Below are 19299 nucleotides of genomic sequence, written 5' to 3'. Positions count from 1 at the left end.
ATGGGGATATGGGGGGAATGGGGATGTGGGGGGAATGGGGATGGGGGGGAATGGGGATGTGTGTGGGGGGAATGGGGATGTGTGTGGGGGGAATGGGGATGTGTGTGGGGGGAATGGGGATGTGGGGGGAATGGGGATGTGGGGGGAATGGGGATGTGTGTGGGGGAATGGGGATGTGTGTGGGGGGAATGGGGATGTGTGGGGGAATGGGGATGTGTGTGGGGGGAATGGGGATGTGTGTGGGGGAATGGGGATGTGGGGGGAATGGGGATGTGGGGGGAATGGGGATGTGGGGGGGAATGGGGATGTGTGTGGGGGGAATGGGGATGTGTGTGGGGGGAATGGGGATGTGGGGGGAATGGGGATGTGTGTGGGGGGAATGGGGATGTGTGTGGGGGAATGGGGATGTGTGTGGGGGAATGGGGATGTGTGTGGGGGGAATGGGGATGTGTGTGGGGGAATGGGGATGTGTGTGGGGGGAATGGGGATGTGGGGGGAATGGGGATGTGGGGGGAATGGGGATGTGGGGGGGAATGGGGATGTGTGTGGGGGGAATGGGGATGTGTGTGGGGGGAATGGGGATGTGGGGGGAATGGGGATGTGTGTGGGGGGAATGGGGATGTGGGGGAATGGGGATGTGGGGGGAATGGGGATGTGGGGGGAATGGGGATGTGGGGGGAATGGGGATGTGGGGGGAATGGGGATGTGGGGGGAATGGGGATGTGGGGGGGAATGGGGATGTGTGTGGGGGGAATGGGGATGTGTGTGGGGGGAATGGGGATGTGGGGGGAATGGGGATGTGTGTGGGGGAATGGGGATGTGGGGGAATGGGGATGTGGGGGGAATGGGGATGTGGGGGGAATGGGGATGTGGGGGGAATGGGGATGTGGGGGGAATGGGGATGTGGGGGAATGGGGATGTGTGTGGGGGGAATGGGGATGTGGGGGGAATGGGGATATGGGGGGAATGGGGATGTGGGGGGGAATGGGGATGTGGGGGGGAATGGGGATGTGGGGGGGAATGGGGATGTGGGGGGAATGGGGATATGGGGGGAATGGGGATGTGTGTGGGGGAATGGGGATGTGGGGGGAATGGGGATGTGTGTGGGGGAATGGGGATGTGGGGGGAATGGGGATGTGTGTGGGGGAATGGGGATGTGGGGGGAATGGGGATGTGTGTGGGGGGAATGGGGATGTGTGTGGGGGAATGGGGATGTGGGGGGAATGGGGATGTGTGTGGGGGGAATGGGGATGGGGGGGAATGGGGATATGGGGGAATGGGGATGGGGGGGAATCTCGATGGCTACGGGTCCATCTGCCCAGCATTACCCCCCTCCCCTACACTCAAGCCCATAGACACACACACACACACACACACAGCCCCTGGGGTCAGGGAGCTCTCTGTTTGATACAAACCTCGAGTCCCCGCCCACCTCCGGAGGGAGGGAGGGAGAGGGAGTCCCGGGGAAGTTTCTGTCTGTGTCTCTGTGTCGGTCTCAGTCTCAGTGCGGGCGGTACCGCTTTCAGAAGAGCAGCAGCTCCGAGTGGAGTGCAGTTATTGCCCCCCCCCCCCCAACCCCCTACCCCTTGGGGCAGGAGCTGGAACAGATCCCGAGCCGCCTGCAGCTCCCTCTCTGTCGCTCACTTTCCAAACTCAGCGCTGTCCGCTCCCTCCGGGATTTACAGCAGCCCCTGGATTGCCGCTCACTCTCTAACCTGCCGGATTTATGATCTGTCCGAAAGGAATATCTCGTGGATTGAAGGAAAGAGAGAGATCTCCCTGATCCTGGACTGGAGGAATGTTTGGATTGAGTTTGTGTCTCATTTTACTGCCAGCCTTTCTCTCAGGTAGGAGTCCTGGGGGTGGGGGTTTGGTAGGGGCTAGGATCCCGGGACACGCTCATTTGAACTTGGGGAGAAAGTTTTCTTTATTCGGATCCGGGGAGACACTGGTTTCCGTTACTGGGAACTGGAGTTTTGAAAGTTTCAGCGCCTTCTGTTCAAGTTTGGGCTCAGAGGAGATGGCCATAAGAGAGGGTCCCGTCCCTCTCCTCTGCCCCTCTCCCTCTCCCACTCCCCAGGGATCACAAACGGCTCTCCTTCCAACCGCCTTCCTTCCTAACCCCATCTTGGTAGAAGTTGCATTTCACCATCTCTGTACCGTGTGAGAGGATGTTGCTGACGCACTGGACCCTGTGGTCTGACTGTACACAGGGGACTGAGAAGGAGAGAGACAGACAGAGACGGGGGGTGGGGGGAGAGGAAGACTGAGAGGGGGAGAGACTGAGACAGAAAGACTGAGAGGGGGAGAGACTGAGACAGAAAGACTGAGACAGAGAGAGAGAGAGAGAGAGACTGAGACACAGACTGAGATAGAGAGACCGAGGAGGGAGCCATAGAGAGAGAGTCTGAGAGGTTGGAAAGAGAGATTGACAAAAAGAGACATTGAGGGAAAGGCCAAGGGAAAGATTGAGGGAGAAATGGAGGCAGAGACTGGGGCAACAGAAAAGCTGAGGGAGTGAGGAGGAAAGTTATTCAGGAGAGACTGTGATTGAGAAAGCTGGGGCATTTCCTGACTGAATCTTGCTTCTCTGATTTTTCTGGCTCACAATTATGACACTCAGAATGATCAAACTACTTGTATTTCTGATTTGGAGGAGCCAAATTTGGACTGGGGTGGACAATGTTATAAATCACACAACACCAGGTTATCGTCCAACAGGTTTATTTGGAAGCACTAGCTTTCAGAGCACTGTTCCTTAGTCAGGTAGGTGGTTGTGAGCAGTGCTTCAAAAGCTAGTGCTTCCAAATAAACCTGATGGACTATAACCTGGTGTTGTGTGATTTTATACTTGTATTTCAATATTGTTAGGCTAAATATCCAATCTCCAGGTTTTAGAACATAGCCCCTGACCCCTGGGACATGAACCACATGGTTCAGTCTATAGAACATGACACTGGTCTTCAGAATGGGGAGCACACTACAGTGTCCAGGCTAGAAAACAAATTATCCCCTGATTAACCAGAGTCTGCAACACACCCTGGGTCTGACTCTAAAACATTGCCAATCCTCAGTCTCTCAAACGTGATCCAGTCTGACTGTGACCCAAGAACATGAGCCTGACCCCATGCCCCCCAGTGTCTAGAACAAAGCCACTCAACTCCAGAACATAATTAACCCAAAACTCTGGAACATGATCCAACTCCCTGGCTACCCAGATTCTGGAACATGACCCTTACCACCCCCTTGATATGACCCGTATTCACCAAGCTTTGGAACACGAACATCCCAAAGCTGGCTGAACCTGGAACAAGTGAATGATCTCCAGATGGTAGACTTTATCCACAGACATACAAATTGGAATCCATTCCCCAAGCTCTGGGACGTGACTGTAAAATAAAACAAAGAACTATTGACAGTGTAGATCTGAATTAGATAAAAACAGGAATTGCTAGAGAAACTCAGCCGTTCTGGCAGCATCTGTGGTGAGAGAAACAGAGTTAATGTTGCAAGTTCTGAAGAAGGGTCACTGGACTTGAAATATTAACTTTGTTTTCTGTTACTGCCAGGCCTGCTGGGTTTCTTCAGCAATTCTTTTTCTTGTTTGTTTCTGGAAAATCTCCCCCCCCCCCCACCCCACCCCCATTCCTCAGACTCTAGAACCTAATCCCAATTTTGTAGACACTACACCACAATTCCCCAGGCTCTAGAACTCAAACTTGGGCGGCACGGTGGCACAGTGGTTAGCACTGCTGCCTCACAGCGCCCGAGACCTGGGTTCAATTCCCGACTCAGGCGACTGACTGTGTGGAGTTTGCACATTCTCCCCGTGTCTGCGTGGGTTTCCTCCGGGTGCTCCGGTTTCTTCCCACAGTCCAAAGATGTGCGAGTCAGGTGAATTGGCCATGTTAAATTGCCCGTAGTGCTAGGTAAGGGGTATGGGTGGGTTGCGCTTCGGCGGGTCGGTGTGGACTTGTTGGGCCGAAGGGCCTGTTTCCACACTGTAAGTAATCTAATCTAATCAAAGACCATCCTTCAGACTCTGGTACGTGACCCCTATTCCCCAGAATTGGGAACTCAAATCGCACCATATGCTTCCCACCCACTGCCAACTCCCCCCCCTCCCTCCCCACCAACCACCACCTCCACATGCAACTGTAGAACTCAAAATCCTATTCTCCAGACCCTGGAACATGACCCAATTCTCCAGACTGTTGAACTCAAATCTTGTCCCTTGGGTTCCAGAACCCAACTCCAGCCTATGTGTGCTAGAATTTGAATACCACCCTCACTCTCCAGACTCTAGAACCCCAATCTTCATTTTCCAGATTCTAGAACTCACCCCACCCCCATTCTCTAGATTCTACAATACCTCTGGATTTTTAGATGGCTGACATCTTCCCAATCTTCATAAAATTCAACTTGGGCAAAACTCTGCTACCTGCACCCAAAACCACACCAAGTCCCATTCACTATGAGCTCCCATGTTTGCTGACCTGCACTATCTTCAAGTCCAGCATCATCTTCATATAAAATTCTCCTCTTCATTTCAAAACCCTTCCTGGCCTTCACCCCTCTCTATTTCTGTCACTTACAGACCACAAGCTTCCAATAAATAGGCCATATAAATACAATGTGTTTTCAAGGTTGGGCTGGGGGATATGAATGGGAAGGATATCTTACTCCTCCCAGAAAGATGGGGTTGTTCCAGTTTCTCTGTGCATTTTTTAAAACCTCATTTAATTCAGTATTAACTCTGCATGATAGTTGACAATATTTTGACCAAATATTGTGTGTCTGTGTGTGTATGAATGTCTGTCTCTATGTGCATGTGTGTGTACTGATATAAGTGTTTGTCTGTGTGTGTGTGTTTGATTGCATGTTGTTCTGTATATGGGTGTTTGGGAGTATGTCTGTATGTGTATATGAGTGTTTGTGTGTATGTATAAGTATTTATCTGTGTGTATTTTTGTGAGAGTGTACATGTGTCTCTGAGTGTGTGTCTGTCTGTGTGTGTGTGTTTGTGTGTGTGCACATGTGTGTCTCTCTGTGTAAGTTCATGTGTCTGTCTATCTGTGTCACTGCTTTACCCGTCACTGACTAACTTGTGGCTCTCTTTTGCACGCGAGTGTGGGTTTTCTTTCCTCTTGTTGTGACCTCAAAGCTGTCACGTGGGACTCCGTGTCAACCTCATGTCAATCTCTAGACCATTATGTAGCAGCAATTGCTGTTCAGGGCAGATAGTGGACAAAATTTACTCAAGCATTGCCAGTCCATGGGTGCCAATGCATTTACATGGTACCAGAAAGAAAGTAGGTTTTCAGAAATGTTCTGTTCTGTTTGACAATGAAGAAGTAGAGCAGGAGCGTGAAACCTGGTGACAGAGTTGTGGATCTGTGTGCCCCCTCAGGGATGCTGTGTAATGTGATTTTCAATACAGCAGTTTCCCCACGCCCTCCCTTTCCTGTCTCAATGATTATGTCATGGGCAGTTCAGACCATTATCTATTATCTCCCCATGTGGTCGGTTGCCTTTGTAATAATCGTCCCAGATATGATAACTGCTGATTTGGCCTCTCTCTGATTCTTTGAGAATTGGCACTCATTCATGGCTGTTGAACTAACCCAGGAGCTCTCAGATACCCAGTCCCACAGTATAACAGGCAGGGTCCAAACTAACCTCAGTGCCTTTTGATCAGGGTACAAGCACCAAGCCAGGCTCTGAACACCAGTCTGGGGAGTTGAAGTCTCTCTCTGTCTCTGTCTTTCCCATATGTATGCCTCTCTGTTTGTCTCTGTCGCTGTATCTCCATGTTCCTGACCCTCTGTACGTCTCTCCTATGTCTGCTTCTCTGGACCTCTATTCCTTCCCTCTCTATCTCCTGTGTGTCTCTGTCTCCCTATGCCTCTCCCTCTGTCTCTGTGTATGCCTCTGTTATTCTGTCTCTCTCTGTGTCTGTCTCTTTGCACCTCTGTCCCTCCCTGTGTCTCTGTCTCTCTGTGTCTCTATCTCTTGTGTCCCTGTCTCTCTTTGTCTCAGCTTGAGTTAGGATATGTATATCTGCCTCTGTGTGTATATATCTGTGTGTATCTCTGTATTGCAGTCTTTTTGCCAGTTTATCTATCTGTTTCACTATCTCTGTCTGTGCATCTGCTTCTGTGTCTGTCCATATCTGTATCGGACAGCAAATGTTCCCGAGGAGAAGTGGGTGAGAGAGCCTGCAGAAAGTAATCTCAGGGTTGGGGAAGAAGATCAATGAGGGGAGAACTCACAGTGATGGGGAGAATCCAACAGAAAGATGAGGAGAATTGGTTGCTGGGTGAGTGATATGGGAGGAGAGGAGGAGTGGGTGGGAACATGGAAAGGAGATCCCTGTATAAACAATCTCCATTCCATCCTGTCCTCCCATGAGTTTATCAGCATTGAAAAGCAGATGTGTGGGAGCTGCTGACATTCATGAAATGAGCTATCTCTCATTCACCAAAGAATGACATCCCTCAGGATTATTGTAAAATATACCAGGTCCACAGATAATGGAAACTCATCAATGCCTCACAAAAATAAATCAAAATGAGTCACTTGGTTTGCTGCTTGTTGCTGTAGCTGTGATTGGAATTGGGTCTGATTGAGTCCCATCTGGGACTAGGAAACACGATTGTGTCTGACTTTGGAATCCAGGAGCCAGGAAACATAGGATTGTTCTTTTCTTGATTCATTCTCTAAGAGTAAGAGCGTGTGAATTCTGAATCTCAGGGAACGTGAATTCAAACCTCATTGAGAAATTGTAACAGAGTTGGAATTGGCCAAATAGGTGAATAAAACCACATTATAATCATTGGGGTTCAATAAAAGTGACCTCAAAGCGGTCAGCTTTTGTGAATGGGTAATTAATGTCTTGTAACCATAGTAACCTATGGCTTCTCCGTGGATTGGCACTGTATGTGACCAATGGTCTATCCACTACATTCTTAGAGTCACTCAAGGTAGGTAATAAAGCTTGTCTTTGCCAGACACCCACAGCCCCAGACTGATTAAAGAAAAATCATTTTTCTTTGTCCCCAAATTGAGAGGGATTTGCAAATCCCACTTAATCACATGAAGTGCACGTCACTAAAACAGGCCATTCAGCCCATCTACTTCACACTGGAAAAGCCTTGCCCCAGCCCCCTTCATCATATCTGATCACAATATCCTGCCATTCCTTTGTCCCTCCTGTATTTATTCAGTTTATCATTACCTGTATTGATACCATTCCTCTCGAGCACTTCTTGTGAACAAAGTTCACTTTCTCCCCACTTTCTGGGAGGTAAGATATTTCTCCGGGATTCATGATTGGATTTGTTATTGACTGTTTGATATTAATGCTCATTACTCCCACAAGTGGAAACATCTTGAGGTCAAGCTGTTAAGCCCCCATCGAAGTCACCCCTCAGCCTGTCTTTCTGACAAGGACAGGCTAACACCAGCTACAGTCGATCACTTTTCACTGTCATTGCTTTCCTCTCCTTCAGGAAGTGAAGGGGTTGGACATGGACTGAGGTCGGGTGATTGATAAGTTTGAACAGGGTTTGGTGATGTGGAGAATCATCAGCTGGCAGGATCCTGTACTAAATGCCCAGAATGTCGGAGAATTGCTAAACAGTGACAGAGAGTGTATTGCAATGAGCGCCCCAGCCCTCCATCTCTATCTGCCTGTTCTCTTTGTTCAGCAGATAGACCCCTGATACACAGCTGTCACCTGTTCCCAAACACGGGGCACTGGCTCTTCAGGGACAATACTGAACGCACACAGCAGAGTCACAGGATCGACAGCAGCAGGTCACCAGTCAGTGCGAGTAGGTTTCATCGCCCTCAGAGGATCAGAAACTAACCCTTCCATAAATATGGCAGTTATATGATTCAGGTTCAAATGAGAAAATATTTCAAATAAACATTCTTCTTCATCTCTTCTGGAACCATACCCCAGTGAGGGTCAGTGTGTATGGGAGCCGTAACCCAGTGAGAGTCAGTGAGTGTTGGAGACCGTATCCCAGTGAGAGTCAGTGTGTGTGGGAGCTGTACCCCAGTGAGGGTCAGTGTGTGTGGGAGCTGTACCCCAGTGAGAGTCAGTGTGTGTGGGAGCTGTACCCCAGTGAGGGTCAGTGTGTGTGGGAGCTGTACCCCAGTGAGAGTAAGTGCGTGTGGGACTGTAACCCAGTGAGAGTCAGTGTGTGTGGAAGCCGTACCCCAGTCAGAGTCAGTGTGTGTGGGACTATACTCCATTGAGAGTCGGTGTGTGTGGGATCTGTACCCCAGTGAGAGTCACTGTGTGTGGGACTGTACCCCAGTGAGGGTCAGTGTGTGTGGGAGCTGTACCCCAGTGAGAATCAGTGTGTGTGGGATCTGTACCCCAGTGAGAGTCAGTGTGTGTGGGAGACTGTACCCCAGTGAGAGTCAGTGTGTGTGGGAGTGCACCCCAGTGAGGGTCAGTGTGTGTGGGAGCCGTACCCCAGTGAGAGTCAGTGTGATTAGATTAGATTACTCACAGTGTGGAAACAGGCCCTTCGGCCCAACAAGTCCACACCGACCCGCCGAAGCGCAACCCTCCCATACCCCTACATATACCCCTTACCTAACACTAGGGGCAATTTAGCATGGCCAATTCACCTGACCCGCACATCTTTGGACTGTGGGAGGAAACCGGAGCACCCGGAGGAAACCCACGCAGACACGGGGAGAACGTGCAAACTCCACACAGTCAGTCGCCTGAGGCGGGAATTGAACCCAGGTCCCTGGCGCTGTGAGGCAGCAGTGCTAACCACTGTGCCACCGTGCCGTGTGTGTGGGACTGTACCCCAGTGAGAGTCAGTGTGTGTGGGACTGTGCCCCAGTGAGAGTCAGTGTGTGTGGGACTGTGCCCCAGTGAGAGTCAGTTTGGGTGGAACTGTACCCCAGTTAGAGTCAGTGTGTGTGAATTACTTAAAAGTGATACTTTCATCCATTGAGATTAAAAGCTAGTATTTAAATAAGGTTGGAAATCCTATTAGTGTATTCACTTTGAAGTGCAGTCACTCTGATGGAAGTTTTTTTGTGATATCAGACAGGTGTTTTGCTGGGCTTATTCATTCATTGAATGGGTGAGGCCTAATTAAAGGGACACTTGGCTTTGGATGGTATGTGAATTGAAGGTGTTGTGAATTACTGGCTGCTAAATCTCTCTCTTTCTCTGTTTGTCAGCTTTGAGGTGCTACACCCCCTGCTCCAACGGGGGCAGGTGTAACAGGAATCCGAATGGTACCGAAGATTGTCTGTAAGTAAAATGTATTGTTGGTTTGGGGGTATGTTGAATCACTCTGCATTTTACCCCAAGAGTTTCCCTTTCTTTTCCCAGTCATTTCGCTGCTCTACCTTCCCTTTCCCTTCCCTCTTTCCCTGCACCTCAGTTACTGTTGCCTTCATTCTCTCTCCTCCTTTCCTCTGGTGTTCGCCCCACGTGCTTCTCTTTTCTGCACTGGGCAGGCACAGCTCTGCGAGAGTCCCTGTGCTGCCCTGTAATTATGCTGCTCAGGTGATTTATTTTTGTTTCTGATACAAATGTGCCATTGCGGATAGCAGAACGCAGCCTTACACGGATGGTTGAAGTCTTACACTTTAACTTAAGAAGTAACTTTTTGTTTTGAATCCGGCCTCCCTGGGAGGAAGGTGGAAAGTGATCGCATTCTTTAAAAAGGAATTGGTTGTGGATTTTGAAGGAAGTACATGCAAAATAGAGGCAGATAGTCACCATTTAGCCCCTCAAGTCTGTTCCAGCCTTCAATAAGATGATGCAAAAAACCCAAAGAGCAACAGATGCCAGGAATCAGAAACAAAAACAGAAATTGATGGAGAAACTCAGCAGGTCTGGCAGCATCTGTGGAGAGAGAAAAACACAGTTAATATTTTGGGTCCAGTCATCCTTCTTCAGGACAGAAGAACTGGACCTGGAGTGTTAACTCTGTTTGTCTCTCCACAGATGCTGCCAGACCTGCTGAGTTTCTCCATCAATTTCTGTTTTTGTTTCCATAACATGATGGCTGATTTATTAGGATTCTGAATTCCACATTCCAATCTGCCCCCAATTACCTTTATCGTTCTGTCTAACATGAATCTATCCATCTCAACCTTCAACATATTCAATGACCCACCTCCACCACATTCTGAGGCATGGAGTCTCAAAGTCACACAAGCTTCTGAGAGAAACATTACCCCCTTCGTGCCAATAGACAATAGACAATAGGTGCAGGAGTAGGCCATTCAGCCCTTCGAGCCTGCACTGCCATTCAATATGAAATGCCACCCTGGATCTGGACTGACCCACAAGAGGAAACATCCTTTCCCCAACCACCTTGTCAAGACCCCTCAGCATCTTATAGACTTCCATCAAATCATCCCTCACCCTTCTAAACTTCAGTGGAAACAAGCCCAGTCTGTCCAACTATTCCCCAGACAGCAACACACTCATTCCAGTTCTCAATCCGGGAAACCTCTTCTCAACCATATCCAGTACATTTGCATTCTTCTTTAAATCAAGAGATCAAGACTGCACACAATGTTCAAGATGTGACCTCACCGATGCCCTGTATAACTGATGCAAAACCTCCTTACTTTTACATTGCATTCCTCTCATAACTAGAGATAGCTTCCCATTTGTTTTTTTGGTTACTTGCTGTAGTTTCACACTAATATTTTATAACTCATGCACTCAAACACAGAGATTCCTCTGCACCTTGGAATTCTGCAGTTATTCTCCATTTAAGCAACACTGATTTTTTAAAAAAAATCTCCCTTCCTAAGTGAAAAATTTGACATTTTCCACACCATACTCCCACCTGCCAGGCTGTTTCCCACTCACTCAGCCTACTTCTATCAGTCTGTAATTTCGTTGTGTCTTCTTCACAACATATTTTTCGACTAATCCTAGTATCATCTGCATTTCTATCCAAAATGTTATCCCTACCCCATAACATTTTATTTTCCAAAGTAACTTTATCGAATGTTTTCTGGAGATCCAACTCCAGTGTAACTCCAGGCTCTCCTTTATCTATAGCACATGTTACTCTTTCAAATTACTCCAATAAACTGCTACTTTCCAGTCTGATGGCGTGTTTCCTGAATCAAGGGAAGTTTGAAAAGTTAACACCAACGTATCTCCTACCTCAGTATACCTCTTGTATAAACCGAGGACAATGTCCATTTGGACCCAGAGATGTGTCAGCCACAGCTCCACCTGTTTGGTCAGCACCACTTCCCTTGTGATTGGACTTTCTCTAAGATCCTGTCTCCTTCCCCACCTCCTGGTTTACAGCTACTCCTGGAATAGGCTTTGATAATGAAGACAGAAACTCATTTAGCTGCCATGTATTTATTATTAACTCTTCATTCTCACTCTCTACAAGACCAACATTCACTTTTTTGCTTTGTAAATACCTGTTGATATTCTTGCCATTTGTTTATACACCTCCAGTTAGCTTCCCCTTTCTAACTTTCTTATCTTGATTAACCCTCCAGTTATTCACTGCCATATTCTGAGCAGTCACCTGACCTTACACTCACCTTTGCACAGTTTTATGAGCTTTCCATAAATGTGATGCTGACCTGGATTTCTTTAGCTAATCAGGGAAATTTCTATATTTATTCATGGGACATGGGTGTTGCTGGCTTTGGCCAGTATTTATTGCCCCATGCCTAGTTGCCCCTTGAGAAGGTGGGGGTGAGCTGCCTTCTTGAACCGCTGCAGTCCATGTGCTGCAAGTTGAGCTACAATGCCTTTAGGGAGGGAATTGCAGAATTTTGACCCAATGACACTGAAGGAAAGGCAATATATTTCCAAGTTAGGATGGTGAGTAGCCTGGAGGGGAATTTGTATATGTTGATATTCCCATGTATTTACTGACATTCTCCTTTTAGATGGAAGTGCTCATGGGCTTGGTAGGTACTGTCTAATTTGGTGAATTTCTGCAGTGCATCTTGTCAATAGTACACACTGCTGCTACTGAGTGTCGGTGATGGAATAAATGAATTTTTGTGGATGTGGTGCCTATCAAATGAGCTGCTTTGTGCTGGATGATGTTGAGCTTCCTGAGTGTTGTTGGAGCTGCACCCATCCAGGCAAGTGGGGAGTATTCCATCACATTCCTGACTTGTGCCTTGTAAATGGTGGACAGACTTTGACTCACCAAGGGGAGTTATTCACAGCAATATTACTAGTCTGTGACCTGCTGTTATAGTTACTGTTTATGCGGTGAGTCCAGTTATCCTTTCTGGTCAATGCTAACCTTCAGGATGTGGGGGACTCAGTGATAGTAACACCATTGAATGTCAAGGGACAGTGATTAGCTTGTCTGTTATTGGAGATGGTCATTGCCAGGTATTTATGTGGCATGAATGTTCCAAGTCTGGATATTTTCTGGATGTTGTTGCATTTGAACATGGACGGCCTCAGGATCTGAGGAGTCGCTAAAAGTGCTGAACATTGTGAAATTATCAGTGAACATCCCCACTTCGGACCTTGTGAGGGAGGGAAGGTCATTGATGAAGCAGCTGAAGATGGTTGGATCTAGGGCACTACCATGAGGAAGTTGAACCTTCTCTTGAAACTTTTTCTTTATAGTTAGAATATACTTAGAGTATTCTGAAATATCCCCTTAAATACGCATGTAACAATCTGACCTAGTACCCCAGTTCACTTTAGCTAGCTCAGCTTTCATGCCTACATATTTGCCCTTATGAAGCTTAAAATATTGCTCTTTGACCCTAACTTCTCCCTTTAAAACTGAATGCAAAATTCAATCTTAGTGTGATTGCCATTTCCCAGGGTGTGCTTTTCATCTGAGGTTATTCATCTATCCTGTCACATTACACAATATCTTGTCTAATATAAACAGCTCTTTGATTGGTTCCAGAATGCGTTGCTGTAAGAAACAATCTTGAAATCTTTATGAATTCCAAATCCAACTGCCAACTTTATTTTTCTGGTTTACATGTAAATTCACCCCATGATTATTGCTGTCCTTTTACCATAACCACTCAGTTTGTTTGTTTTGTATGCCCTATGCTGGTTACAGTTACGGACATATACAGCATATCCACAAGCAATTTATTTCACTAGCATTCCTCATTTCCTCCCAAACAGATTCTACTCCTGAACTCGTGAACCAACGTCATCCTCAAACATTGCACCTATGCCATCCTTTATTAACAGTGCTACCCTTCCAGCTTTTTAGAGCTTCTTATATTTCTTGGAAGTCATATACTCTTCAATAATCAAAGCTCAATCTTTATCACCCTGAAGCCATACCACCAATGTCTATCACTCGCATTAATTTCCTTCAATGTGTGCTATCATTACTTTGTAATGAAGGCTACGCACATTCGGGTACAGAGCTTTTGTTTTTGTCTTTTTGTTATCTTTGTAACATCTAGTCTTGAATGTGCATTCCTAGATTTTCTGTCTGCTCTTTGAGGCATTCTCTGACCCCCGTTTCCAATTTTACTATTTATCTCTCTTTCCTTGTCCTTACTCTTTGATTTGCCAGAGCTTTCCACGTCTGATCCTTTGCACCCACTCTTTAGTTTAAAGTCCTCTCCACTCCCATAGGTCTGTGGTTCACAAGAACAGTGGCCAGTTACATTCTGGTGTAGATTGGCAGCCCCCACTTCTCCCATGCCAGTCTTTGAGCCATGTATTTATCTGTCTAATTTTACATACCCAATACCAATTGGGGCTCAGGTAATAATCCAGAATTTAGATTCTGATTTTTAATTTACAACCTAGTTCCTCATAACTCTCTGTATAGAACCTTTTTCCTAGTTCTGCCTATGTCATTGGTGCATATATGGACCACAACCATGGGATCCTCCCCCTCTTGCTGTAAGTTCCTCTCTGACACTAAGCAAATGTCCTGAGCGTGACCCTTGTTGTAGACGCACAATACGGCCATCTAGACTTTTGGTCTTTGCTGCAGAGAATTGTGCCAAGCCTTCTGACTGTACAATCACCTGCTACAATTACATTCCTTGTGGTTCCCGCCACTTGAATGGTTCTCAGTAACATGTTTAGTTTACACAGCCCCTCTGTAACCCTCACTCTCATCCAAACAGGCCGAGAGAACCTCAAATCTATTAGGCAATTGCAAAGGCTGATGCTCTTGCAGTCCTGACATCTGTGTCCTGTTACCCACCTCACTCAAAGTTACATCCACCCATCGTATCCCCAAACAAAGAATCCAGGTTACCGTCGCCCCACAAAGCCTGTAGTTCAGACTACAGCTCTCAAACTCTGAGCTAAAGCTGCTTGAACTTCAAACACTTCCCACAAAGTTTTTTATCCTGGCATCCAGAATGCCCCACATGTTTCAGTCTTGATACACCAGGTGAACTACTATCCTCAAGGAATCTGAATCAGTTAGTTAGCTTATTTACTTATTTATTTTCCCTTTTATTTATTTAATCAACTTTTATTAACTTTACTCTCAACTTGTGCACTGTGTTAAAATTGAACAGTAGAAAATCTTAAACCATTTACTAGAGGCTTACAAACCTAGCTCCTTTCTCTAGAGTAGAGCAACAATTAGCTCCAAAGAATCTTGGAACAGGAAGGAAGGGGCAAGTAGAGATTTCCTTTCAAAGACCTGATACAGTTTTGTAGTGATGTGATTGGTCAAATAGTCTCTGTGTGTTGTGATTCAATGGAGGCCATTAGAACAATTGGTTGTGTTGTGAGATTTTGTTAGAAGGACTTTGTTACAGGATGGTTTTCTAGGTTGGGCAAGTTTGTCTTGGGCAGAAAGCATTGTTGGTGGTGGAGGGTTGTGGTGTTGGGGTGTTACCATGATTGGTGGATTGACTTTTATATTTTTTGAATCCTTGATGATGCCAAATGTTCACTTTCAAATTTGTTGGCTTCCTTCCCTCACAGACTTTAATAACCTGCTTGGGTTTTAACGGGATCTTGGTTGGGCTTTTATTAGTTACCCGGTTGAGTTTTTATTGGTTACTTGGTTGGGTGTTTATTGGTTACCTGGTTGGGTTTTCATTGGGTTCCCGGCTGGGTTTTTATCAGGGTCCCAGTTGGGTTTTCATTGGGATCCCTGTTCTGTTTTTATCAGGGACTCGGTTTGGGTTTATATCGGGCTCCCAGTTGGATTTTTATCGGGGTCTCGGTTGGGTTTTTATCAGGGTCTCAGTTGGGTTTTTAGCGGGGTCCCAGTTTGGGTTTTTATTGGGGCCCCGGTTGCGTTTTTATCAGGGTCTCGGTTGCGTTTTTATCGGGGTCTCGGTTGGGTTTTATCGGGGTCCCAGTTTGGGTTTTTATCGGGGTCTCGGTTGCGTTTTTATCGGGGTCTCGGTTGCGTTTTTATCGGGGTCTCGGTTGGGTTTTTAGCGGGGTCCCAGTTTGGGTTTTTATTGGGGCCCCGGTTGCGTTTTTATCGGGGTCTCGGTTGCGTTTTTATCGGGGTCTCGGTTGGGTTTTTATCGGGGTCCCAGTTTGGGTTTTTAATCGGGTACCCGGTTGGGTTTTTATCAGGGTCTCGATTGGATTTTTATTGATTACCTGGTTGGGTTTTTATCAGGGTCCCAGTTGGGTTATTATTGCGGTCCAGTTGGGTTTTAATCAGGGACCCGATTGGGTTTTTATCGGGGTCTCAGTTGGGTTTTTATTGGGCACCCGGTTGGGTTTTTATCAGGGTCCCTGTTTGGGTTTTATCGGGGACTCGGTTGGGGTTTTATTGGGGACCCAGTTGGGTTTTTATCGGGGTCTTGGTTGGGTTTTTATCGGGGTCCCAGTTTGGGTTTTTATCGGGGTCCCAGTTTGGGTTTTTATTGGGGTCCCTGTTTGGGTTTTATTGGGGTCCGGTTGGGTTTATTGGGGTCTCGGTTGGATTTTTATCAGGGTCTGATTGGGTTTTTATCGGGGTCCCAGTTGGGTTTTATTGGGGTCTCGGTTGGGTTTTTATTGGGGTCCCGGTCGGATTTTATCGGGGTCCCGGTCGGATTTTTATCAGGGTATCACTTGAGTTTTTATCGGAGACCTGGTTGGGTTTTTATCGGGGTCCTGTTTGGGTTTTTATCGGGGTCCTGTTTGGGTTTTTATCAGGGTCCTGGTTGGGTTTTTATCGGGGTCGGGGTTGGGTTTTTATCGGGGACCCGGTTGGGTTTTATCGGGGACCTGGTTGGGTTTTTATCGGGGTCCTGGTTGGGTTTTTATCGGGGTCCCAGTTTGGGTTTTTATCGGGGTCCTGGTTGGGTTTTTATCGGGGTCGGGGTTGGGTTTTTATCGGGGTCCCGGTTGGATTTTTATCAATCACCCGGTTGGGTTTTTATCAGTTACCAGGTTGAGTTTTTATCGCTTACCCAGATGGGTTTTTATCGCTTACCCAGATGGGTTTTTATCGCTTACCCAGATGGGTTTTTATCAATTACCCAGATGGGTTTTTATCGATTACCCAGATGGGTTTTTATCGATTACCCGGATGGGATTTTATCAATTACCCGGATGGGTTTTTATCGCTTACCCGGATGGGATTTTATCGATTACCCGGATGGGTTTTTATCGATTACCAAGATGGGTTTTTATCAATTACCCAGATGGGTTTTTATCGATTACCCAGATGGGTTTTTATCGATTACCCGGATGGGTTTTTATCGATTACCCAGATGGGTTTTTATCGCTTACCCGGATGGGTTTTTATCGATTACCCAGATGGGTTTTTATCGATTACCCAGATGGGTTTTTATCGCTTACCCAGATGGGTTTTTATCAATTACCCAGATGGGTTTTTATCGATTACCCAGATGGGTTTTTATCGATTACCCAGATGGGTTTTTATTGATTACCCGGATGGGTTTTTATCAATTACCCAGATGGGTTTTTATCGATTACCCAGATGGGTTTTTATTGGGGTCCTGGTTGGATTTTTATCAATTACCCAGATGGGTTTTTATTAAAGACCCGGTTAGGATTTCATTGGGTTCTCTGCTGGGTTTTTACAAATTGTGGATTTTCCAACTGCTGCAGTGTGAATTGAACACCTCATCTCAATGTTGTTCTCTTGTGGGTCAGTCACAAGGTTAAATGCAGCATGATATTTATGTAACTGCCGAGCAGTGCCTTGTGTCTTGCCATCGCTGAGGGATTGCAAAAGATGTAAAGGTGAAGCTTAAGGATAACCTGATAGAGATCTTCCTAATGTTGAAAGAAATGGGTCAGTTTAACAGGGAGGACAGAAATACTGGGTCATTAATATGAGAGTCACAAACCAATTGGAGATAATATGGATCTTGCTCCCAGACAGAGTGGACAAGGGGAATTGTTTAACAGGGAAACTGAATGAACATGAGGGAGAAAGGAATGGGAGGAAATGGGAAGACAGTGAACTGAAGATCGGGTAGGAGGAAGAGCATCATGTGGAGCAGAAAGACATCACCGAGTAGAAGGACCAAATGGCTTATTTCCATGCTGAGAATTTCTGTGTCAGATTTAAAAATGTTAATCTTTGCTTTGAATTGCGTCTAAGAGGTACGGGGCAAGGAGAAGCTGAGGGAGGTAGAGGAGCTAACCACTTGGTCCAGTGTTCAATTCATTCAGAGAGTGAATTGTTTTTAAAAATGCTGCATTGTGGATCGACAAACATTTTGATTTCCAGCCCCCGCGACGCACCATCCTACCATCTGTTGACTGTAAGGATCACACATTGTGTCACTCACTGTTCCGTATCTAAACTCTTCCACACACACAGCCTCCCTCCCTCCCTCCCTCGTGCCCTAGCCAGGGCTATGAGCAATTACCAGACAAAGTCCCAAAGCATCCCTTTCAATAAGCGAAAGCCAAGCCACACCACTCAGGCAAACCTGCATCCCCCGCCCCCCACCGCTTTGCCAACGCTTCAATCTTTAAATCTGTTTTTCTCTCATTCTTTCAGTGGCTGACAGCTGGAGTTTGGTTGGACTTTGGGGTCTATTGTTAGACCTCAGATTAATACTGTGTGACTAATCATCATGTCTGAGGCTGTCAGGGCACGTCTTGCTGTGACTGCTCTTTGCTGGGTTACAATGCCAGCGCAGATGGACACACATTCTAATTAGACCCTTTCGTCCTTTCTCTCCTTCAGCCCCTCCAATCCATTCCCCCCCCGCCCCACAATGAAATGAGGAGGGTGCATATATTATTCTTGAAGGAGAGATAGGCATCGTCATCATTGAGAACACAGAGTAATGTTTAATAAGGTTCTAGCACTAAGCACCCTGAGATTTGGGTTAGCGACAAGTGGGATTATGCAGTGAAGCAACTTGGCAAATGGCCCTTGTTTCAATGTGTCTCCCTCAGTCACACAATGCCTTCATTGTGTAGAGCTCAGGCCCAGACCCAACCCCATTCAAAACCCCAGCCCAATCAGAGAGTGTAAAAAATGTGTCGATAGAGAGGTGCCGGTGAATTGTCTTCATGTGAAGAAAACACTGTCTCTCTCTTTTTCTGTTTCTCTGTACCTCTCTGTCTGTCTCTGTCTCTCTCTCTCTCTTTCTTCTCACTTTTTCTCTTCTCACTGTCTCCTTACTCACTCTCCCTGCTCACTGTCCCATTCTCTTTTCAGTCTCACTCTGTTTCTCTCTGTCTCTTTTTCCTTGTTTTTCTCTTTGTCTCTCTTTCTAATCAACCCTGGCTCCTTTGCTGTACTCTTCTTCATCTTTGTTACTCCCTCTCTCTTTCTCAGAAAACTTGATCAAACAAGAGAGATTATTATGCAATATCTTCAAGGAGCAAAGAGAAGTAGAGGGAATGAGTCTGAGTGAGAGCATGTGAGTAAGAGAGAGGGAGAGATCTGAAGATTGGTCTCTCCAGCTGGGTACATTCCAGTCCCTGTTCCCAGTCTATTGGGTGGACTCTGCACACAGGGAGATTTCATTCTGGGTTCCTCATCTTCAGAACAACATCCCAGTTCATAGAGAGGCTGGGAATATAGATTTAGAGGAACAGACTTAGAGACAGGAGTGTTCAGTGAATGGGGAGAGACTGGATATGCTGGGCTTGTTCTCTTCAGAGCAGAGAAGGTTAAGGGGAATTTAATTGAAATATCCAAGATGATGTAGGTTTGGATCAAGTCAATAAGGCAAAGCTGTATCCGAGACAGGAGGGTGAGTGACCATAGGGACACTGATTGAAGTATAAGAACCAGAGGTGGGAGAGAAGGAGAATGTTTTTGACACAGTGAGTTGTTGTGTTCTGGGACATGCTGCCTGAAAGCAGATTCAGCAGGAACTTTCCCAAGGGGAATTGGAGTAATA

The 19299-nt window shown here is 46.5% G+C and overlaps 1 protein-coding gene across 1 annotated transcript in view; it reads left to right on the top strand.

Moving 5' to 3' along the window:
* Positions 1-1550: 1550 nt before the first annotated feature.
* Positions 1551-19299, top strand: part of LOC132825960 (neurogenic locus notch homolog protein 1-like) — a 111569-nt gene continuing 93820 nt past the window's right edge. The window contains exons 1-2 of the mRNA XM_060841639.1: positions 1551-1847; positions 9217-9289. Of these exons, the coding sequence (XP_060697622.1) occupies positions 1799-1847; positions 9217-9289 (122 nt within the window). The 5' untranslated portion in view covers positions 1551-1798. The remainder of the gene's footprint in view (positions 1848-9216; positions 9290-19299) is intronic.

Source organism: Hemiscyllium ocellatum, chromosome 21 (assembly GCF_020745735.1).
Source record: "Hemiscyllium ocellatum isolate sHemOce1 chromosome 21, sHemOce1.pat.X.cur, whole genome shotgun sequence".
NCBI lineage: Eukaryota > Metazoa > Chordata > Chondrichthyes > Orectolobiformes > Hemiscylliidae > Hemiscyllium > Hemiscyllium ocellatum.
Note: the sequence above shows the minus strand (reverse complement) of the source record. Positions and strands in the feature narration are given on the sequence as shown.